Here is a 24905-nt window from a genome sequence, read left to right as displayed (position 1 = left end):
ATACGCAGCAGGGTTCTCTATATACAGCCTTTTTTGACAGCCTATCCCGCCTTCCTACGGGCATGACTATAATTGGTGGAGACTGCAATGTCACACTGGATCCACTCCATGACAGATCTCGCCCCGCCTCTACTGCTTCTACTCCCGCCAAACTGGCCAAGAGTCTGCAGACACATTTATCACTATATAACCTGCATGACGGTTGGAGGACCTTGTACCCCTCAGCGAAGGGTTTCACTCACTACTCCCCGCCTCACGACCTCTATACCCGCATAGATTATATGTTCGTTGACCGGGACACTACTCGTAAACTCCTCAGTGCCCAGACGCTCCCTATCTCCTGGTCGGATCACTCTGCTGTTCTGCTCGAGATCTCATCCTCCTCACCCCTCCCCACCAGATTCTGGCGGCTAAATGAATCTCTCCTGCTTAAAAAATGCACCGTAGCTGATATTGCCACCGCCTTAGCTAACTATTATGCGGAAAATGCGACTCCAGACGTCCCTCCCTCCCTAATATGGGAAGCACATAAGGCCACTATCCGAGGCTACCTTATAAGCCTTTCGGCTGCCCAAAAGAAAACTGAAGCCCAACGGATCCGAGTTTTAGAAACAGAACTTGCCGCCTTGACCCTTCTGCATCAGCGCCGCCCCAGAAAGAAAACGTATTCCAAACTCCTAGCAGTTAAAGGTCAGCTATCCCAAATCCTCACCAAAAAGGCAGTCAAGGCACTCTTATGGGCACGCCAGAGGTTCTATGAGAAATCAGATAAGGCTGACACTCTGCTAGCCCAAAAACTAAGAGCGAAACGCACTCAAAATCGCATTGTATCCCTACGCTGTGCGGACGGGTCTGCCACGTTTGATCCTTCGCGAATGGCCGCCCAATTTCGGGATTATTATACATCCTTGTACAATCTCCCTTCCACTCTAGATACTGATCACGTCTCTAAACTCCGAGACTATCTTTCCACTTGCAAACTCCCTAAGCTCTCCGACTCGGACATATCGACACTCAATGCCCCCATTTCCACAGAGGAAATTTCAGTGGCCATTCAGCAGTTACGCCGCACCGCAGCCCCTGGCCCTGATGGCTTTACCGCTTTATATTATAAAAAATTTACAACCTCTTTACTTCCCATGCTCCAATCTCTGTTTAACGCAATCCTAGACGGGGACTCATTCGACGCAGCCACCACTAGGGCCAACCTTATCCTCATTCCGAAACCTGACAGGGACCCGATGGAGATGAAGAACTATCGACCCATTTCGCTCTTGAATGTGGACCTAAAGCTTTTCGCCAAAATCTTGGCTAATAGACTTGCTCCATTCTTGCCCGCCCTTATTCACCCCGACCAGGTCGGTTTCATTCCCTCCAGACAGGCCGCAGATAATACTAGGCGTCTCATTGACCTCATTCAGTTGGCACAAGACAAGTCTGTCCCGACGCTAGTCGTGGCCCTCGACGCAGAAAAAGCCTTCGATAGGGTGGCTTGGCCATTCCTACAACAGACACTCCTAAATATGGGCCTGCATGGCGCCTTTTATAAAGGCGTTACTTCGCTGTATCAGAATCCTTCAGCCTCTATCTTAATTAATGGCCTTTCCTCCGACCCTCTTCCCATACGCAACGGCACCCGACAGGGCTTTCCCCTTTCCCCCCTACTCTTCGCCCTCATTATGGAACCGTTGGCAGCTAGAATTAGGCTGAACCGTAACATATCTGGTATCATGTCGGGAGCTCACAATCACAAAATTGCTCTATATGCCGATGACGTCATTCTCACCCTGACTGACCCACCTGCCTCCCTCCCACATCTGATGGAGGAGATAGCTACGTACAGCAGGTTTTCAAATTACAACATTAACTCAGACAAAACTGAAATATTGGCCCTACATGTCGCGGACCCAGATCTTCGACTCCTACAGACCTCCTTCCCATGTGCTTGGCGAGCTGATAAACTCAAATACCTGGGCATCTATCTTACTAAGTCCTACTCTGGTCTCTATGCTGCCAACTTTCCCAGACTCTTAACCTCTATTAAACACGATATGACAAAGTGGAATAAATACATCCTATCTTGGTTCGGACGGATGACAGCCGTTAAGATGACACTACTGCCCCGTCTGTTATATCTGTGGCAAACTCTTCCCATCCACGTCCCCACCTCAATCCTTAAAAATCTCCAAGCAGACCTTACCAGATTTATTTGGGCAGGGCGAAAGCCCAGAGTAAAGATGCGAATCCTCCAAAAGCATCGTCTAGAAGGGGGTCTAGGAGTTCCTGACCTCCTTAAATACTATAGAGCTGCCCACTTAACCACATGTGTCCTTTGGCACGATAATCCTGGACACAGAATCTGGACGCAGCTAGAGGCTACCACACTCCACAGATATTCCCCCTACAGCTTGCTCTGGTGTCGACCGAATAACCGTCCCCCCGCTTCCTCGCTGTTGCCCACAGTGAAATTTACCCTTGCCATATGGGACCTTTGCTCACGTCTTTACCGGCTACGCTCCTTTCACCCTCTACTCACCCCTCTGTGGAACAACCCGGCATTCCCGCCAGGGGAGAACCACTTAGCTTTTGATTCCTGGACCAGCCATAACTCACTCTTCCTTCTAGACATCGCTCCTCTACATACATTCCCCACGTTTGACGACTTACAATCCCGTTTCTCGCTCCCACGCTCAACCTTTTATCAATTCTTGCAGATACGCCACTTTTTCGCCTCTACCTCCGGAACACCGCCCGTGGGAGGTAAAACGAGCTTTGAATCCCTCTGCTGCACCTGCCGATCAACTAAAGGCTTACTCTCAACTATATACCAAATCTTATTAGCTCACAACTCACCCCTGAAGGAACCCCACGAAGTAGCGTGGGAGCGGGAAGTAGGTGAAACCCTGACGACAGATGAGTGGTCTGAGATTAGGCAGGAAATTTCCACGAGCTCCATTTCGGTCCGAATTAAAGAAAATGCCTACAAATTATATTACCGTTGGTACCTGGTACCATCGCGTCTCCATTCAATTTACCCCTCCTGCTCGGACAGCTGTTGGCGTCAATGTGGCCAGCGCGGAACCCTGCTGCATATTTGGTGGAACTGCCCGCAAATTAAGGGATATTGGACTAGGGTCCATAGACTTATTTTTAAGGTCCTCGGATTGACGATCCCGATGTCACCTCTCTATTCCCTGCTCTCTCGCCCAATACCTCACACCCTTCGCCACCAACAAAAGCTAATTAAGCATATCCTAAATACGGCCAAATGCCAAATTGCGGCTAACTGGAAATCTCTGTCGCCCCCCACAACCCCTGCTACCATTAATGCTATATGGCAAACTTATAGATTGGAACGTATTACAGCGGTTCTCCGGGACACCCCAGATAATTTTACCAATACGTGGTCACCCTGGACGTCACACTTCGGTGCTGAACCTCCACTAACTACCATATAAGATAATGGGAACCATCACAATACCCTATCCAACTAAGGATAATCTGACGCACTGCCCAGGCGACTGGGACCGCCCGACCATTCCTCCCTTACCTCCCTTCCCAATCCTCCCTCCCTTCTTTTCTCTTCTCTCTCCTTGCCTCTTTTCTCTTCTACTTCTAATGTTAAGTTTAATCTTTGTTCTTCTTTTATAAGCTATAATGCTTCATTAAGAGTTATTCCTTCGCCCTTAGCTACGGTACATACCAAATGTTTTACACTATCTATTGACAGCTCTCTATACATAGGCATGCATGCCTGTTTGATTCTTCACTCACTCGATGTTGTACATAGGTAGATATTCTGCCGCTATTTGACAGTTAACTGCGATATGTACCAATGTGTGATACCTGTAATGTATACCTTACGAATATCTTGTTAAAAGTATAAAATTCAATAAAAAAAATTTCTCAAAAAAAATAAAATAAAAATATTTAATGAGATCATAGATGCAAAACCGGACAACACCATATTGTTTGATAGGGCTCACAGAGCATTACGGCCGAAAGGTCTTTCCTCTGAGGCTCCCAGGGACGTCATATGCCGTCTTCACTACTATCACATAAAGGAGGAGATACTTAATAAATCCAGCAAGTTGGATCGATTGGAATTCAACGATACTGTGATACATATCTTCCCTGATTTGTCATGGTATACACTCCAACAGCGTAGATCTCTCAAGCCCCTAACAGATGCTCTTAAAGAGAAGGGTATACGATTCCGGTGGGGCTTCCCCTTTAACATACAAGCCACCTATGAGGGTCGACAGGTCATCCTACACACGCCAGACGACTTGGACAATTTTTGTTCTGCACTGTCTATGAGCAAACCTGTCTTGACGGACTGGACACAATCGTATCACTGCTTTGACCCTCCGACGCCTCCTGCCCCCCGGCCATCATGGATCCCGGTCAGCAACAGGAAGAGGGGTACGACACGGTCACCTTTGGATCATGGCGAAGCTGGAACCTGATTTATAATGCTTTCTTTTCATTGATATAAAGTTACCCGAGACAGCCTAGTTCTGATCGGTTCTGTCCGGTCCTTTGTTGTCTGGTTGAGCCATCTTGGAAGCTCAACGCCATACCTTTGGTCCTCCTCCGCACCAGAGACATTGCTTTAAAGTTTAATTACTTTGTGGTATTGCCTTTTAATGATTGTACCCCCTCTCTGCCCCTACCATTCTTGCTATTTAGATTTGCTGCATTCTATGGTCTTCTTTCAGTTTTTACTTTCCGATTGTTTACGCAGAGATACTTGTTCCCGTTGCGTTTACTACATTATGGGGAGACTTCTGATGTATAATACTGAAGTTAGCTGATTCTTTCCTGTGTCTCCTTAGTTATATTCTGTTCTGTTCTTGTTCCTGGGCTGTGTTGTCACCACTATGCCCCAGTTGGGTCTGCCGCCTGCCTGCCTTGGCTCTTAAGTCGTGGATATAACTCCTCTGTGACTTAACGGCGGTGAAATTGTTGTTATTTTACAAGTTGTACTAATGTTGTTGAATAGTCTTATGTCCTCTGTATTGGATTTTCTTTTTGTGTTATTCTTTTTCTCGCCCTTTCTCCCTTCCTTTCTTCTCTTGACTTTTCCGCCTTTCACCATTGCAGCCCGATGTGCCCAATGCAACCGGATCCTGTGCCTTCCCTGCGTATTCGGTAAGTTTATGTTGCCTCTACTACTTATTGTAGGATACAATCTCAGACTTTTTAATGCCTTCTGACCTTAGACTATGTTCCTTCAATGTTAAGGGACTTAATATCCCCGAAAAAGGTCCCCATTACTACGGGAGCTCTGGGCTGAGCGCATAGATATCGCTTTTCTCCAAGAGACCCATTTCAAATGTCAAGCCTCCCCTAAGTTAGGAAATTATTATTATCCGCAGGCATTTTGTAACAACAACCCCCTTAATAAATCTCTAGGGGTCGCAATCTTAGTGGCACGTTGGGTCCCGATTACGGATATTTCTCACTTAATTCTGGAAGAAGGTCGGTGCCAGGTTGTTAAATGCACAATGTACAATCAGGTTTATACTCTTGTTAATATATACGCTCCTCTTCAATGCCAAAGACAGTTTCTTACAAAAATACTGCGGCAAATAGAACCCATTAAAGAGGGGCATCTGATTATGGGGGGCAACTTTAATTGGTCCTTAGATCCTGGGATTAATTGTTCTCCTTCACTGACTAAACGGTTGACACGGGACCACCGTCGAGTAGGCCGGCTTCTTCGTAAGTTTCAGTTGATGGACTTATGGAGAACTCCGCACCCGACAGTTAAGGATTACACTTTCTTCTCATTTCCTCACACTAAGTACTCACGCCCAGACTACTTTTTGGCTGAGCATAGATTTTTGCACTTATTTCCTTCAAGCACCATTGGTCATATTACATGGTCGGATCATGCTCCGGTGTATATATCTGTTGCTCTTTCTTCAGCCCCCAACACACCATGGTCATGGCGGTTTAATAATGCATTGACTCAGGATCCTTGTTTAAAGGCTAAGCTCACCTCCGCCATTTCTGATTATATTGCAACAAATGACACCCCAGATGTTAGTGCAGTCACAATCTGTGAAGCACACAAATGTGTAATTCGAGGTAGATGTATACAGCTTGGCTCTCAACTCAAGAAGGAGCGAGTGGCACAGAGATGGCAGCTACTTGAACGAATAGCGTCTTTGGAGGCCTCGCATCAATCTGTTATGAGCCACGGCTGTGGCTCATTTCCATTTTTGCATTTTGGTTATGTATTTTATGTTATACTTCTGTTTATGTTCCCCGTGGGTGTCATGGGGTGCTCGGATCTCACCCTTAAGGAGAGGATACTGTTATGAACTGTAGGTAGTGGTTCATTCCTATTTTATGTTTATAAGTTGTCTTGCAGGCCAGGATTTCCCGTTGCTCTGTTTAAGAATACTCTTGTTTACTGCCGGTGGTGAGTCTGTGTAATTGCAGCTTGTTCCCATGTGTTCAGCCTCACCTGGCTGCTAATTGCATCTTGTCAGTTTGGAGTCATGCAACAGGGCAGCTGCATGACATAATTAATTAGGCCTCTCTGTTATATGCTGGCTGAGTGCAATTCACAGACGCTGGTGATATTTCTAGGTTTCCAGTCTTCCAGAGTGCTTGAGTTCTGAGCTTGTTCCTGCCAGTTCCTGAGCTCCTGTCTAGCAGTGTCTGTCTAGCTGCTTCCTGTGTCGATTCCTGTGTCAGTCCCTGTGTCGATTCCTGTGTCTGATCCTGTGTCCTGCCGTGAAGCGTTCCTGTCCTGAAGTCCTGTGGCTTTGCCTATGCCTGGTCGAGTTTCTGGCTTCTTGGTGTCCACCGGTCTGTCGTTTGGGATTCTGCCTGTCCTCCAGTTCTGAGAGTCTGTGTCGGCAGCATTGGGGGTTCCTGTCCGTTTGCCAGTATTTGTACCGGTTCCGTGAGTAGCGGCTTTGCCGCGTCCGTCGGCCTAGGCCGCTGTATTCCTTGGTTGTATCTGTCATTGGTGTTTTGCAAAGGGTTCTGCTTATGCTGTCACCGCCGGTACACAAAAGTATTGTGTCGGCGTGTGGTCAGCATTTCCTTTGTTGTTCTTTTCCTTTGGTGGCAAGCCGCACATACATTTAGTTTTAGGCTAGTTAGTAGCCCCTGGCTTTGGTTGTTTCAGTTAGAGGGCCCCTTGTTATTACCCTGTCTCAGTTCACGCTTTGTCTCTCTTTAAGACCTGAGGGGGCATCGGAGTTGAATCCGCCCTTCAAATGCGGCTGCCATGGGCCCAAGAAACCATAGTCCTGCAAGCGTGAATTGACAACACGGGTAAAACAACGGAGGTAGGGTGCCAGGGGCTATTCCCGTTCCATTTCTCCAAATCCAGTATTACGTCCTGGTGCTCTGGACTCACTTCATAACATCTCCCTTGTTCTGAGCACCAGGAACCTAACATTATCACCAGCCATACCACAAAAAAGAAATAAAACTTTTTTCTTTTTTGGCCCAGTCCAGTGTCTAGTCTAGTATCCAGTCCGGCGTTTAGAATTCAGTCCTGTCTAGAATTCAGTGTGCAGAATCCAGTCCGGTGTTTAGAATCCAGTCCTGTCTAGAATTCAGTGTGCAGAATCCAGTCCGGTGTTTAGAAATCCAGTCCTGTCCTAGAACTCAGAGTGCAGAATCCAATCCGGTATTTAAAAAAAAAAAAAAAAAATCCAGTCTTGTTTTGTCTAGTTTAAAAATTCAGTCTTGCCTTGTCTAGTATTGCCTTGTCTTGTCTTGTCTAGTTTTAAATCCTCCTATGTCTACTATGCAAGCCCTGCAGGCATCTCTCTCAGCCCTGAACTCTGCTTTCAGTGCTTTGAGACCTGAGCGACTAGAAGTTTTGCAGCAATCCTTAAAGCAACTGCAAAACCTTCTGACTAAAATCTTGCTCATCTTGCCAGAAGTCGTTGAGAGTACATCTATCTCTAAAGAGACTCTTGTTCACAGTATGGTGACAAGAGAATCCTCTGGTTTAATTGAAGAGAAAAGGTTTAAAAGTTTTCTGCGGCCCAGGCTCTCAGAAGAGGAGCGTCTGCGTCGCAGAAACTTAAACTTATGCCTATATTGTGGGGGTTTAGGCCACTATCTGCAGACCTGTGAGTTGCGCAAGCCAAAGTGTGGTGACGAGTCTTGCCCTCTGGCCAAGCTGAGTCAGGATACAAGACCTACTTCTGTCTCTACTGTGGCAGAGGTACTTGTCACACAACCCACACTAAAAAGCTCTCTGTCCTATAATTGGGGTCCTTGGGCAAGGGAGCCCCATTATAGATTCAGGAATCAAAAGAGAATGTTTCTCTCCTCTCTTGATTTTCCTGTTCAAGCAGAGTTGCACACCCCTGGAGTGGTGCCCGATGCCCAGAGTGCTGGAGCGGTGCCCGATGCCCAGAGTGCTGGAGCGGTACCCGATGCCCAGAGTGCTGGAGCGGTACCCGATGCCCAGAGCGCTGGAGTGGTACCCGATGCCCAGAGCGCTGGAGCGGTACCCGATGCCCAGAGCGCTGGAGCGATACCCGATGCCCTGAGCGCTGGAGTGGTACCCGATGCTCTAGGTTATAGAGGGACGTCAAATTTTATAGCTCAGGTGTCCTTACCAGAAGGGGTCTCAGAAGCTGTTACCCCAGGTAGGGACTTGAAAAGCGCAACCCCAGAAAGGGGATCTGAAACCATAGTTCTAGAAGGGAACTCGAGAAGTAAAACCCCAGAAGGGATCTTTGAAGTAATATCCCCAAGTGGGGTCTCGAGAGACGCAGCCTCAAAGAAGGGTCTAGAGGTCGCTTCCCCAGGAAAGAACTTAAGAGGCATAGCATTTGTGGAGGTTCTGAAGGTTATAGCTTCAGCAAAAGTCCCGGAAGTCATAGTCCAGGGAGAAGTTTCGATAATTATCGACTCAGAGAGGGAGGCCAATGGCTCAGTCCCAGTGAGGGAAGCCGATGGCTCGGTCCCAGTGAGGGAGGCCGATGGCTCGGTCCCAGTGGGGGAGGCCGACGGCTCGGTCCCAGTAAAAGAATCTGAGGTGCTGACCCCAGCGGGGTTCCCGAAGGTCACTGCCCCGGGTGGGGTTCAGAAAGTCACTACCCCGGGTGGGGTTCAGAAAGTTACTGCCCCGGGTGGGGTTCAGAAAGTTACTGCCCCGGGTGGGTTTCGAAAGTTACTGCCCCGGGTGGGTTTCGAAAGTTACTGCCCCGGGTGGGATTCAGAAAGTTACTGCCCCGGGTGGGGTTCAGAAAGTCACTGCCCCGGGTGGGGTTCAGAAAGTCACTGCCCCGGGTGGGGTTCAGAAAGTCACTGCCCCAGGTGGGGTTCAGAGAGTCTCAGCCTCGAGTAAGGTCAATAGTGACCAGGTTCTAGCAAAGCACTCTAGTCAGTCAGATGGGAAGGAAACAGATCCTGACTCTGTTGATATCTCAACATCCATAATCTTTGATGGGGACTTAGTCCAATTTCTGGCGCTTTACAAACACTATTACATCATTATGTTGTCTAGACCATTTCTGGGCATCACTTCAGAGAACCTAGTGCTCTATCTGATATATTCCTTTAGAGGAGAGCCTTTTGAGTGGGCGACCAGCCTAATGAAAGCTGAAGATCCCATTCTTCAGGATACCCCAGCATTCAGTGATGCAGTTATTAAAAGATATGGTTCCAAAGAAATTGGTTCAGGTTCCTCTAAGTCACCCGTCTTGTCTGCTGAGAGTCCACCAAATACTGTAAACTCGGCACAAGAGTCTCAGCCCGTTGTTTTGACTGCAGGATGTGTTTTTCTGTCTTCTTCTTCTAATAGGAGTACTTTGCCTGAAAGTTCAGCTCCCAAGGGTAAGAAACCTATCTCTGATTTGAACGCAGCCTTGCTGGGTGGCACCATCAGTTCAGACAATGTTTGGGGAATTACCTTGGTCAGACCTAAAGAGCTTTGTAAAAATAAGAGGAAGAAGAAAAAGAAATAATTTTTTTTTTTTACTCTTGCCTTGATATATAAAAAAAAAAAAAAAAAAAAAAGTTTTTTTCCCCCCTTATCTTGTGTCCAGTGGCCACCGTCAAGGGTGTTACAGCTTGTTTCTGTTTTCTTGTCTGCTAGACCAGTGTCTCAGGGTTGTTTTTTTTTTATCCCTTGTGTTGGATAGTCTAAATTTTGGGGTCCTTTGACCCCTCCTCAAGGGGGGGGGTAATGTTATGAGCCACGGCTGTGGCTCATTTCCATTTTTGCATTTTGGTTATGTATTTTATGTTATACTTCTGTTTATGTTCCCCGTGGGTGTCATGGGGTGCTCGGATCTCACCCTTAAGGAGAGGATACTGTTATGAACCACAGGTAGTAGTTCATTCCTATTTTATGTTTATAAGTTGTCTTGCAGGCCAGGATTTCCCGTTGCTCTGACATAATTAATTAGGCCTCTCTGTTATATGCTGGCTGAGTGCAATTCACAGACGCTGGTGATATTTCTAGGTTTCCAGTCTTCCAGAGTGCTTGAGTTCTGAGCTTGTTCCTGCCAGTTCCTGAGCTCCTGTCTAGCAGTGTCTGTCTAGCTGCTTCCTGAGTGTCGGTTCCTGAGTGTCATTTCCTGTGTCGATTCCTATGTCTGATCCTGTGTCCTGCCGTGAAGCGTTCCTGTCCTGAAGTCCTGTGGCTTTGCCTATGCCTGGTCGAGTTTCTGGCTTCTTGGTGTCCACCGGTCTGTCGTTTGGGATTCTGCCTGTCCTCCAGTTCTGAGAGTCTGTGTCGGCAGCATTGGGGGTTCCTGTCCGTTTGCCAGTATTTGTACCGGTTCCGTGAGTAGCGGCTTTGCCGCGTCCGTCGGCCTAGGCCGCTGTATTCCTTGGTTGTATCTGTCATTGGTGTTTTGCAGAGGGTTCTGCTTATGCTGTCACCGCCGGTACACAAAAGTATTGTGTCGGCGTGTGGTCAGCATTTCCTTTGTTGTTCTTTTCCTTTGGCGGCAAGCCGCACATACATTTAGTTTTAGGCTAGTTAGTAGCCCCTGGCTTTGGTTGTTTCAGTTAGAGGGCCCCTTGTTATTACCCTGTCTCAGTTCACGCTTTGTCTCTCTTTAAGACCTGAGGGGGCATCGGAGTTGGGCAGACCTAATCCGCCCTTCAAACGCGGCTGCCATGGGCCCAAGAAACCATAGTCCTGCAATCGTGAATTGACAACACAGGTAAAACAACGGAGGTAGGGTGCCAGGGGCTATTCCCGTTCCATTTCTCCAAATCCAGTATTACGTCCTGGTGCTCTGGACTCACTTCATAACATCTCCCTTGTTCTGAGCACCAGGAACCTAACACAATCCTCCCTTGATACCGGGGGTTTTCTAGAACTAACTGAAGCCTGTCAAGCTCTTAATACATTTTTGTGGGATAAAACGAAACTAGGAATGACTAAATGTCGCCATAAATTTTTAACTATGGGGGAATAAACCCGGTGCTATGCTTGCTTGGGCATTAAGGGCCCAAAGACTGCAGTCCTATGTTCATCCATTGCCTCAGATTGCTCATCCCTTCCAAAATTATTATGACTCTCTCTATAATCTTAGAAAGGATCAATCTCCTCAAGCCACTTCTGATTTGAAGGTCCTGATACAGAGATATCTAGCAGAAGTCGATTTTCCTAGACTTCCTGACCCAGACCTGGATGCTCTGGATCAACCCTTCACCATTGAAGAGCTGGAAGGGGCCTTGGCTGCAACACCAGCTGGGAAGAGTCCGGCCCGGATGGCTTCCCAGTCGGATACTATAAAGCTTTAAGCAATCCTTATTACCTCTTTTCTTGAAAACGTGCAACTCTATCTCTACCGAGAAAGGATTTTCTCCACAGGCCCTGGAAGCACATATAACTGTGATCCCAAAAGAGGGCAAAGACCCCACCCAGTGCTCGAGCTACCGACCTATTTCCCTCCTGAATTGCGATTTTAAGCTTTTTGCGAAATTACTTGCGGGCCATTTAGGCCGCCTTCTCCCGTCGGTGGTTCATGGGGACCAGGTGGGATTTATACTAGGACGGGAGGCTAAAGATAACACTTCCAAAGTTATAGATCTTATTCACCTTGCTCAGATTGGATCCTCCCATATGGTCCTCCTGTCCAATGACGCGGAGAAGGCCTTCGATAGGATAGACTGGCAATTCATGGAGGGTCTTCTTGAGCACATGGGTCTGGGTCCGACCTGTCTTAGTCGTATATTAACCCTTTATAGGCTACCATCAGCTAGGGTCCGCGTGAACGGCGCCCTTTGCGAACCGTTTGTGATACGAAACGGAACGAGACAGGGCTGCCCCCTGTCCCCGCTTATATTCGTTCTCTGTATGGAGGCACTGGCGAAAGCTATTCGGGCCAATCCGAATGTTCACGGGGTTTGGGATGGAAATCAAGAGCATAAACTGGCACTATATGATGACGACCTTTTGGCTACTTTGACAGACCCAGTGACTTCCCTTCCAGCTCTTATGCAAGAATTCAATAGGTTCAACTTACTTTCAAATTTCAAGGTAAACTTTACTAAGTCTGTTGCCTTGAATATTTCAATGCCCATACGAGTACTTGAAGGCATTCGAGATTCGTTCCCATTCCAGTGGCATCCTACTCAGCTAAAGTATTTGGGAGGTCTATTGACTAAAGACCTCACTGATTTATAGCGTGTAAATTTTCTCCCTTTACTGCATAAGATTACTGCAGATCTTAATAAATGGTCTGCACTCCATCTTACTTGGCTGGGTAGGATTAACACGGTAAAGATGACAATTCTCCCTAAAGTTTTGTATCTACTGCAAACTTTGCCTATAACAGTACCTACTCACTTCTTTACTACTTTGCAGTCATCTGTTGGTCGTTTTATTTGGGGACGAAGGGAGCACAGACTCTCTCAATTCACACTGCCCCGTACTCGTAAGGAAGGTGGTCTACAATTACCTCATTTTATATTGATATTATATATCATTTAGCTATTATTATGCTGTACATTTGTCCAGACTCCCCTACACTAAGCAATGGCCACTAATAGCTGAAACAGCTGTGGGCACTCCCTCATTTATTCTCCCCTGGCTTAAAAAAATCCCACGTACAAAACATCCCACCCTTGACCAGACCCTTAAGCTGTGGAAGAAATTTAGACACTTAGACTCTTTTAGCCCGAGCCCCTCCTTGCCAACACCAATGTTATTTAACCCAGACCTACCTGCAAATCCCCTCTCCTTATCTCCCTCATCAGTGTGGGCTAAAGTCGGCATATCTCGCCTGAGTCACCTGATTGGTTCGGCTGGATTCCATCCCTTTGCAGCCTTGCAACGATCTTTTGGTCTACCCCCTAACTCTTTTTGGGCTTACCTACAAATTCGGCATTATGTCACTGCAATACCGACTCGCTCGGTGGCATCGAGCCCGACGATTTTTGACTCATTGTGTCTCTCCGAGAACTTGCCACGACACCGGATATCTTTATTGTACAGACAATGTCTTGCGAGCACTCCTACTCGACCTATGACGTTCATTACGGCTTGGCATGAGGAGCTGGGTAAGGAGTTGACCACTGATCAATGGTCTCGCATTTTTCAATATACATTTGCTAGTTCACCTTCACTCCAAGTACTGGAGACACAGTATAAAGTTGTCTCAAGATGGTATAGATGTCCAGATCAGGTTCACTAAATGTTTTCGAGTGTCTCGGAGCTCTGCTGGAGGTGTAACCGGTCTCATGGCACTCCTTACCACATTTGGTGGCAGTGTCTGGGAATGGCTTCCTTCTGGCAACAGGTTCATTCTATCACTAGTCATATCATGGGACTCCCATTACCGGAGACGCCTGAGTTTTGGTTACTTAACTTAATAGATCTCCCCCTATCTCAGGTTAAAAACTCTCTATTGCGACATTTAATGAATGCTGCTAGGGCTACCATTCCGTGCTTCTGGAGATCTCAGATACAACCTCCTATTGCCAAATGGTTTTAAAGAATCGATTACTATATGGCAGTGGTTCTCAAACTCGGTCCTCATGACCCCACACAGTGCATGTTTTGCAGGTAACCCAGCAGGTGCACAGGTGTATTAATTACTCACTGACACATTTCAAAAGGTCCGCAGGTGGAGCTAATTATTTCACTTGCGATTTGTGAGGAGACCTGCAAAACATGCACTGTGTGGGGTCCTGAGGACCGAGTTTGAGAACCCCTGCTATATGGCAATGGAAGACCTGACGTCTTCTTCCGAGCGGTCCACATCTCAATTCGCAGCTATCTGGTTTGATTGGCTGGAATTTAAGGGAACGCTGGAATACAAGACTTATTTGCTACTCTCTCCCCCTACATCATCTTAGGGTTGTGATGGTGATGGCGGTTCTTCCTTCTCTTTCCCTCTCTCTGTTTCTTGTCTTGTTATTAATATGTGATGACAATGCAGATTAATGTCTTAAATCAAACTCGGTCCTCGGGGGCACACACAGTGCATGTTTTGCAGGTCTCCTCACAGAATCGCAAGTGAAATAATTAGCTCCACCTGTGGACCTTTTAAAATGTGTCAGTGAGTAATTAATACACCTGTGCACCTGCTGGGTTACCTGCAAAACATGCATTGTGTGTGCCCCCGAGGACCGAGTTTGAGAACCTCTGTCTTAAATTAAGTGGACTAAAGTTAACATACAATGATTTCGTGTTTTTTTGATATTTTTGGTCTACCATTGATTTGACAGTTCCTGTTACAACAATTCTTGTGTTGCATGCTATACCTTTGAGCTGTATATTGTTCTTTCTCTAACGTCCTAGTGGATGCTGGGGACTCCGTAAGGACCATGGGGAATAGACGGGCTCCGCAGGAGACTGGGCACTCTAAAGAAAGATTTAGTACTACCTGGTGTGCACTGGCTCCTCCCTCTATGCCCCTCCTCCAGACCTCAGTTAGAATCTGTGCCCGGCCAGAGCTTGGTGCTTTTAGTGGGCTCTCCTGAGCTTGCTAAGAAGAAAGTATTTTAGTTTAGGTTTTTTTATTATCAGAGAGCTTCTGCTGGCAACAGACTCTGCTACGTGGGACTGAGGGGAGAGAAGCAAACCTACTAACTGCGGCTAGGTTGCGCTTCTTAGGCTACCGGACACCATTAGCTCCAGAGGGATCGAACACAGGTACCTAACCTTGATCGTCCGTTCCCGGAGCCGCGCCGCCGTCCCCCTCGCAGAGCCAGAAGTACAGAAGCAGCAGAAGCATGAAGACATCGAAATCGGCGGCAGAAGACTCCTGTCTTCACTTAAGGTAGCGCACAGCACTGCAGCTGTGCGCCATTGCTCCCGCAGCACACCCGCACACTCCGGTCACTGTAGGGTGCAGGGCGCAGGGGGGGGGGCACCCTGGGCAGCAATTAAGGTACCTTTTGGCAAAATAACACATATATCCAGTCAGGCACTGGATATATGTTCGAGCCCCTGCCATTTTTTACACATAGAAGCGGGACAGAAACCCGCCGCTGAGGGGGCGGGGCCTTCTTCCTCAGCACACCAGCGCCATTTTCTCTTCACAGCTCCGCTGGAAAGACGCTCCCCAGGCTCTCCCCTGCAGTATCCAGGTGCAAAAAGGGTAAAAAGAGAGGGGGGACACATATAAATTTAGGCGCAAAACGATCACAAACAGCAGCTACTGGGTCATCACGAAGGTACAGTGTAATCCCTGGGTTATATAGTGCTGGGGTGTGTGCTGGCATACTCTCTCTCTGTCTCCCCAAAAGCCTTTGTGGGGTCCTGTCCTCAGTCAGAGCTTCCCTGTGTGTGTGCGGTGTGTCGGTACGTCAGTGTCGACATGTTTGATGAGGAAGGATATGTGGAGGCAGAACAAGTGCAGGTGAATGAGGTGTTGCCGCCGACGGTGCCGACACCTGATTGGATGGATATGTGGAAGGTGTTAAATGATAATGTAAGCTCCTTACATAACAGGTTGGATAAAGCTGTAGCCTTGGGACAGTCAGGGTCTCAACCCATGCCTGATCCTACAATGCAGAGGCCGTCAGGGTCTCACAAGCGCCCACTATCCCAGATGGTTGACACAGATGCCGACACGGAGTCTGACTCCAGTGTCGATGACGATGATGCAAAGTTGCAGCCTAAAATGACTAAAGCCATCCGCTACATGATTATAGCAATGAAGGATTTATTGCACATATCAGAGGAAAACCCTGTCCCTGACAAGAGGGTTTATATGTATGGGGAGAAAAAGCGAGAAGTGACTTTTCCCCCTTCACATGAATTAAATGAATTATGTGTAAAAGCGTGGGATTCCCCTGATAGGAAAGTAGTAATTTCCAAGAGATTACTGATGGCGTATCCTTTCCCGCCAACGGACAGGTTACGCTGGGAATCCTCCCCGAGGGTAGACAAGGCGTTGACACGCTTATCTAAGAGGGTGGCCCTGCCGTCTCAGGATACGGCCGCCCTAAAGGATCCTGCGGATAGAAAGCAGGAAGCTATCCTGAAGTCTGTTTATACACATTCTGGTACTCTACTGAGGCCAGCAATTGCTTCGGCCTGGATGTGTAGTGCTGTAGCAGCTTGGACTGATAATCTCTCGGAGGAGATAGATACCCTGGACAGGGACACTGTTCTACTGACCCTGGGACATATCAAGGATGCTGTCCTATATATGCGCGATGCCCAGAGGGACATTTGCCTGCTGGGCTCTAGAATAAACGCAATGTCCATTTCTGCCAGAAGGGTCTTATGGACTCTGCAATCGACAAGGGATGCCGACTCTAAAAACCACATGGAGGTTTTGCCTTATAAGGGTGAAGAATTATTTGGGGACGGTCTCTCGGACCTAGTTTCCACTGCTACGGCAGGGAAGTCAAATTTCTTGCCTTATGTTCCCGCACAGCCGAAGAAAGCACCGTATTACCAAATGCAGTCCTTTCGTTTGCAAAAGAGCAAGAAAGTCAGAGGGGCATCTTTTCTTGCCAGAGGCAGGGGTAGAGGAAAAAAGCTGCACCATGCAGCTAGTTCCCAGGAACAAAAGTCCTCCCCGGCTTCCACTAAATCCACCGCATGACGCTGGGGCTCCACAGGCGGAGCCAGGAGCGGTGGGGGCGTGTCTCCGAAATTTCAGCCACCAGTGGGTTCGCTCACAGGTGGATTCTTGGGCTATACAAATTGTGTCTCAGGGATACAAGCTGGAGTTCGAGGTGACGCCCCCTCACCGTTACCTAAAATCGGCCTTGCCAGCTTCCCCCATGGAAAGGGAGGTAGTGCTGGCGGCAATTCACAAGCTATACCTCCAGCAGGTGGTAGTAAAGGTTCCCCTCCTTCAACAGGGAAGGGGTTACTATTCCACTATGTTTGTGGTACCGAAACCGGACGGTTCGGCCAGGCCCATCTTGAATTTAAAATCCCTGAATATTTATCTGAGGAAATTCAAGTTCAAAATGGAATCGCTCAGAGCGGTCATTGCAAGTCTGGAAGAGGGGGATTTCATGGTGTCTCTGGACATCAAGGATGCTTACTTGCATGTCCCCATTTATCCGCCTCATCAAGAGTACCTCAGGTTTGTGGTACAGGACTGTCATTACCAATTCCAGACGCTGCCGTTTGGCCTGTCCACGGCACCGAGAATATTTACCAAGGTGATGGCGGAGATGATGGTGCTCCTTCGGAAGCAAGGAGTTACAATTATCCCATACTTGGACGATCTCCTCATAAAGGCGAGGTCCAGGGAGCAATTACTGATCAGCGTAGCACACTCTCAGGAAGTGTTGCGGCAGCACGGCTGGATTCTGAATATTCCAAAGTCGCAGCTGATCCCTACGAAGCGTCTTCCCTTCCTGGGCATGATTCTGGATACAGGCCAGAAGAAGGTATTTCTCCCGGAGGAGAAGGCTCAGGAGCTCGTGACTCTGGTCAGGGACCTCCTGAAGCCAAAACAGGTGTCGGTGCATCACTGCACGCGAGTCCTGGGAAAGATGGTGGCGTCATACGAAGCCATTCCCTACGGCAGGTTCCATGCCAGGATTTTTCAGTGGCATCTGTTGGACAAGTGGTCCGGATCGCATCTTCAGATGCATCGGCTGATCACCCTGGCCCCCAGGGCCAGGGTGTCTCTTCTGTGGTGGCTGCAGAGGGCTCACCTCCTCGAGGGCCGCAGGTTCGGCATGCAGGACTGGGTCCTGGTGACCACGGATGTAAGCCTCCGAGGTTGGGGGGCAGTCACTCAGGGAAGAAACTTCCAAGGGCTGTGGTCAAGTCAGGAGACTTGTCTGCACATAAATATCCTAGAACTAAGGGCCATATACAACGCCCTAAGCCAAGAGGAGCCTCTGCTTCGAGACCAACCAGTGCTGATTCAGTCAGACAACATCACTGCAGTGGCCCATGTCAACCGACAGGGCGGCACAAGAAGCAGGGTGGCGATGGCAGAAGCCACCAGGATTCTTCGTTGGGCGGAGAATCACGTGCAGGCACTGTCAGCAGTGTTCATTCCGAGGGTCAACAACTGGGAAGCAGACTTCCTCAGCAGACACGACCTCCACCCGGGAGAGTGGGGACTTCATCAAGAAGTCTTCACGCTGATTGCAAATCGATGGGAACTCCCACAGGTGGACATGATGGCGTCACGCCTCAACAAAAAGATAAACAGGTATTGCGCCAGGTCAAGGGACCCTCAGGCGATAGCTGTGGACGCACTAGTAACACCATGGGTGTTCCAGTCGGTCTATGTGTTTCCTCCTCTTCCTCTCATACCCAAGGTGCTGAGAATTGTAAGAAAAAGAGGAGTGAGAACAATATTCATTGCTCCGGATTGGCCAAGAAGGACTTGGTACCCGGAACTGCAAGAAATGCTCACAGAGGACCCATGGCCTCTGCCTCTCAGACAGGACCTGTTACAACAAGGGCCCTGTCTGTTCCAAGACTTACCGCGGCTGCGTTTGACGGCATGGCGGTTGAACGCCGGATCCTAGCGGAAAAGGGCATTCCGGATGAAGTTATTCCTACGCTGATAAAGGCTAGGAAAGACGTGACTGCAAAACATTATCACCGTATATGGCGAAAATATGTTGCTTGGTGTGAGGCCAGGAAGGCCCCTACAGAGGAATTCCAGCTGGGTCGATTCCTGCAGTCAGGAGTGACTATGGGCCTAAAATTGGGGTCCATAAAGGTCCAGATTTTGGCCCTATCCATTTTCTTTCAAAAGGAACTGGCTTCACTGCCTGAGGTTCAGACGTTTGTTAAGGAAGTGCTGCATATTCAGCCCCTTTTTGTGCCACCAGTGGCACCTTGGGATCTTAACGTGGTCTTGGGGTTCCTGAAATCCCACTGGTTTGAGCCACTTAAGACCGTGGAGCTAAAGTATCTCACATGGAAAGTGGTCATGCTGTTGGCCTTAGCGTCGGCTAGGCGTGTGTCAGAATTGGCGGCTTTGTCATGTAAAAGCCCCTATCTGGTTTTTAATATGGACAGGGCAGAATTGCGGACTCGTCCGCAATTTCTACCAAAGGTTGTGTCTTCGTTTCATTTGAACCAACCTATTGTGGTGCCTGCGGCTACTCGTGACTTGGAGGATTCCAAGTTGCTGGACGTGGTCCGGGCTTTGAAGACTTATGTTAACAGAACGGCTGGAGTCAGGAAGACTGACTCGCTGTGTATCCTGTATGCATCCAACAAGCTGGGTGCTCCTGCTTCAAAGCAAACTATTGCGCACTGGATCTGTAACACGATCTAGCAGGCTCATTCTGCGGCAGGATTGCCGCATCCAAAATCAGTGAAAGCCCACTCCACAAGGAAGGTGGGCTCTTCTTGGGCGGCTGACCGAGGGGTCTCGGCATTACAGCTTTGCCGAGCTGCTACTTGGTCGGGTTCAAACACTTTTGCAAAATTCTACAAGTTTGATACCCTGGCTGAGGAGGACCTTGTGTTTGCCCATTCGGTGCTGCAGAGTCATCCGCACTATCCCGCCCGTTTGGAGGCTTTGGTATAATCCCCATGGTCCTTACGGAGTCCCCAGCATCCACTAGGACGTTAGAGAAAATAAGATTTTACTCACCGGTAAATCTTTTTCTCGTAGTCCGTAGTGGATGCTGGGCGCTCGTCCCCAGTGCGGACTTTCGGCAATACGTGTATATAGTTATTGCTTAATAAAGGGTTATGTTATATTGGCATCCTTTGGTTGATGCTATGTTCTTTGTTCATACTGTTAACTGGGTAAGGTTATCACAAGTTATACGGTGTGATTGGTGTGGCTGGTATGTGTCTTACCCTGGATTCCAAAATCCTTTCCTTGTAATGTCAGCTCTTCCGGGCACAGTTTCCTTAACTGAGGTCTGGAGGAGGGGCATAGAGGGAGGAGCCAGTGCACACCAGGTAGTACTAAATCTTTCTTTAGAGTGCCCAGTCTCCTGCGGAGCCCGTCTATTCCCCATGGTCCTTACGGAGTCCCCAGCATCCACTACGGACTACGAGAAAAAGATTTACCGGCGAGTAAAACCTTATTTTCTCTGTTAATAAAACACAATTTGCATAAACAAAAAAAAATTCAGGCAGACTTGCACAAAGTCCCATACTACCGGCAGCTTGCATGCTATTACACTTAGCCCATTATGTTAAATGGGTGCTTTAGAATCAGGGCCGGCTCCAGACACGTTCGACTGGAGCGGCCGAACAGGGCGCTGGCTATTTAAGGGCGGCTGCCCATTTCTAATATGGTGCCGGCCATCAGCCAATCAGAGCTCGCGCACTGGCAGCGGCGGCTCCTGATTGGCTGCTGAGCTGCAAGCTTTGATTGGCTCACGAACTGGCGCCATATTTGAGATGACTGGCGGCCGAGAACAGGGGGGGGGGGGGGCGCTCCACGGACCAGACATCATGATCGCGGTGAGTGAGCCCGGGGTTGAGGCCGGGATGGGTGTACAGCAGCTCGGGATGCTTGTCCCTGACCTCAGCACACTGCGCACTGCCCATCCCCGCTGCACTGGGATCCGGTTATCTGGCACTGGGGGCATTTCTGTATTTATTTGGCATTAGTGTATCTGGCAGCACTGTGGGGGCATTAGTGTATCAGGCAGCACTGTGGGGGCATTAGTGTATATGGCAGCTCTGTGGGGGCATTAGTGTATCTGGCAGTACCGTGGGGTCATATAATGTGTATCTGGCAGCACTGTGGGGGCATATAATATGTATTTGGCAGCACTGTGGGGACAGATAATGTGCATCTGGCAGCACTGTGGGGGCATATAATGTGTATCTGGCAGCGCAGCACTGTGGTGGCATTAGTGTATCTGGCAGCACTGTGGGTTCATTTGTGTATCTGGCAGCACTGTGGGAGCATATAATGTGTATCTGGAACCACTGCTGGGGGCATATAATGTGTATCTAGCAGCACTGTGGGGGCATATAATGTGTAGCTGGTAACACTGTGTGGGCATTAGTGCATCTGGCAGCACTGTGGGGACATATAATGTGTATCTGGTATGGCACTGCTGGGGGCATATAATGTGTATCTGGCATTGCACTGCGGGGGGCATATATGCATCTGGCACTGCACTGTTGGGGGTGTAAGTGTAGCATGTTACTGGAATGTTTTGTGTATCCGACACTATACTGGGGACATTATATGTAAGCAACACTACTGTGGGCATTATGTGTAAGGCTGCTAATTGTGTGTGTAGAGGGGGTGTGAAAATAAATATATAGAGTTTGAGAATATAAAGTTGCGAAGCCACGCCCACTTTTCCAGCAGTGCGCGCTAGAGAGGTAGGGGGCGCTTCTAAATTTTTCGCTCAGGGTGCTAGTAGGTCTGGAGCCAGCCCTGTTTAGAATGGTGTGATTTCTAAATGGAATCTCTCGCAGCTGAGGTTTCTGAAGCAGTTCCCATTTAAAACTGAAAAAGTGCATCATCCACAGATGTCCTCATAAACTGTGGCTTCAGTCAAACCACACAGCTCCCCTCACCCTGCCAGGTCCTGGGTGATTCAGCTGCGCCAAGCATCTTATTCGCTCAAAATATGTGTCATCACACAAACAAAATGAATGGAATAGACAAAACTACTTAATAGACTGCACTGATCAATTTGATGTCCATATTTGTACAAATGAGACAACTTCCATTTTGCTTAATCTGTGACTTGTACATCTATAAATGTGCCCCGGATGCCAGATTTGAAGGGGCGCCAAGAAGCTATATGTGAAAGGATTCTCTTGGGTACTCCTGTCAGACAATGCAATGACTGTCCCCATCTATCTCCTGCCCGGACCATCCAGCTCTCCTCCCAACCCCCAGCTGGCACCTCAGTTGGGTGGGCCATGGTCTGGCCACTTCTGGCAAGAGGCCACATCATGGTCACTTCTGGCCGTACATAGGGGGCAGATGGTGGCGCCCTGTAATTTTCCCCCTCCGTGTCCTTCTACACCGCCTACCGGAGAATGTCATGGACCCCGGCATAGACCAACGCATTCAGTGCCATGTGGGGGAATGAGCGACTGGGGGAGGCACGGTACCAGCAGCTGGAGGGGCACCATCTTCAAGTCCAAGGCCCCTGGGTCTGCCATGTACAACTGGGTCTCCCGGGCCCTGTCAGAGCTGGGCTACGAGGGACCCTCAGGCAGTGCCGGAACAGGATGAAAGTAAATGAGGGGAGGCTGGGTCCCGGCATTGTATTCCCCATACAATAGATATCTACTGGCATCCTGCCAACATCAGCGTTCCCCTGCTCACACCGGGGCCAGGGCTTTGTGTGCCCCCTCCCCCACTCTGAAATGGGCAGGAGGTGTCATTCTACCTGGTACATATATACAGGGTGTGTCACATACAGTATACTACCCCATCTCATCTATACATGTATGTACAGGGGGTTTCACTCTTATCCGTACTGGGTGTATATATTATACAGGGGTGTCACCTGTACTCAGTATACAGTATATTACACAGAGGGTGTCACACATACTGCTACCCCATATCATCTATACCTATATTTACAGAGGTTGTTACTCTTATCTATACCTGTTATAAAGCATTTTTTTTTTTTTTTTTGGAGGGGGGTGGGGTTGGGGGCGCAAAATTTCTGCCTTGCCATGGGTGCCAAAAACGCTAGTTTCGGCCCTAATATGGCCTTTACAATGCACAGAAATGTATTTGCAGAAGGAATAGCACAGTTTGTTACAGAAGCAGCTGTTAAGTACAACAATGTCATTCAATTAACAAAATTGTTAAACTATCCCATTTCTGCTACCTGATACCAAATTCATTTACATTTGAGCCTAAAATAATACAGTGTAAGTTTTATTAACTAATTATAATTATTTCATTATAAGGTCATGCTCAGTTGTTACCTTGAAAAAAAATTGGGCTGCAGTGTGTAGATTTTAGTTATTAAAACATAAATGTCTAACTGTTTTGCAGGAAAAAGGTTATGACTAATGTCGGAATGGATAGATGTGTTGTTGGTTTTCAAAAAAGATAAGTCTAATTATTTATCCAAGATGTTTTATTCTTTTAAGGTCAGGATGCCGCCCCATCCTAATTGCACTCTATTATGTTGCTATATATTTACTGAGTACATATATACTTGGTGAAGCAATACAGCTATTTGCTTATAAAACTTAAGATTCGGCAAAGATCAATTGTCAATCTCAGTTCAACAATAATTATATGTACTCACTGCATAATGGGAAAGTCAGTGAAAAAAACGTGTACAAAGAAAGTGACTTTTTTTCAAAGTATGATAAAACATAGACTTAGATTTCACTCACCTTGAACCGTAATAGTGTAGCCTGCACAGCACTCTGGTCGGAGAGGCTCATGGAGTTTGATAATGCTAATTTGGATTTTATAGCTGATCTCCATTCTCCACTCATCCAAGGAGGTCTGGTCTTAATGAGCTCTCCTGAAAAACAGGGTTGCAATGTCTTTCCAGAGAATGATGGAGGAAGGGATAGATAATAATGGCAGAGGAGGAGGATAGACATGAATAAAGAAGGAAAAAGAAAGAGGGGGAGGAGAGAGAAGTTTTAAGTGGTAACACGACTGAGGATGATAGAAAAGGATGAAGGAGTGAAAACGAGGAGGGGGATAGAAAATAATGAAAGGCCAGTGGTACCCACTGTATGACTGGTCCTCAGTGAGCGCTGCCAATACATAAGGTTGTAGCAGAAAGAAAAGACTGGAGTATGGTACATCAGGCAGGTAAGTAGCTGTGTGAATATATAACTAAAATATTTTCTGTACTGTATGGCAGTCACTCGGATGCTCTCTGCATCATATGGCAGTCATTAGCATACTTTCTGTACTGTACCACAGTCTGTATGATGCTTTCTGTATTGTATTGTGGTCACTAAGTTGTTCTTCATATTTATGGATGTCACTAGAATGCTATTTTATGGTGTTCACTAGGATGCTTTCTGTATTGTATGGTAGTCTCAATGATGCTCTCTGTCACTAGGATGAAAGATTGTTCAGCACTGTCTAAATTAAAGCCACAGCACTTGTATAAAAAAAAAAAAATTGATTCAATAAAAAAAATTAGTAAACTGACCACCCAAACTGACCACCACATAAAAAGATTGCGCTTTTAATGCTATTAATTTTCAGCAACTATTTACCTCTCTGCAACAATTATACTCTGCAATTTCTACATTCACTTCTCCTGAGACCAGAACCAGACTCTAGAACATGACACCTACAAAAACTCTCACGTAAAGAACAACAACAGTGGCATAAATCTCTTACTCCAAGTGACTTCCTCACATATACGACTATCTACCACTCCTATCGTAAGAGACATGGGGTGTATTTAGGGGTTAGGGTGACCCTAAATCCTAGGGGTTAGGCTGCCTCTTCTGCCAATTTTATTATTTTCACTGGCTATAAGCCCTCATTTAATTATATTTCTGCTTCGGGGTACACTGGGCTCCACAAGGAATGGACAATGGGGTGTAGAGTGGGATCTTGATC

General features: G+C 47.6%; 1 protein-coding gene across 2 annotated transcripts in view; it reads right to left on the bottom strand.

Annotated features, from left to right (window-relative positions):
* Nucleotides 1-24905, bottom strand: part of ECT2L (epithelial cell transforming 2 like) — a 257733-nt gene that overhangs the window by 157668 nt on the left and 75160 nt on the right. For both annotated transcript variants that reach the window (XM_063917439.1, XM_063917440.1), the window contains exon 6: nt 23705-23838. In XM_063917439.1, coding sequence (XP_063773509.1) covers nt 23705-23838 — 134 coding nt within the window. The remainder of the gene's footprint in view (nt 1-23704; nt 23839-24905) is intronic.

Source organism: Pseudophryne corroboree, chromosome 4, assembly GCF_028390025.1.
Source record: "Pseudophryne corroboree isolate aPseCor3 chromosome 4, aPseCor3.hap2, whole genome shotgun sequence".
In the NCBI taxonomy this organism is placed as follows: domain Eukaryota; kingdom Metazoa; phylum Chordata; class Amphibia; order Anura; family Myobatrachidae; genus Pseudophryne; species Pseudophryne corroboree.
The sequence above is the reverse complement of the archived record's forward strand: the minus strand, read 5'-3'. Positions and strand labels throughout refer to the sequence as shown.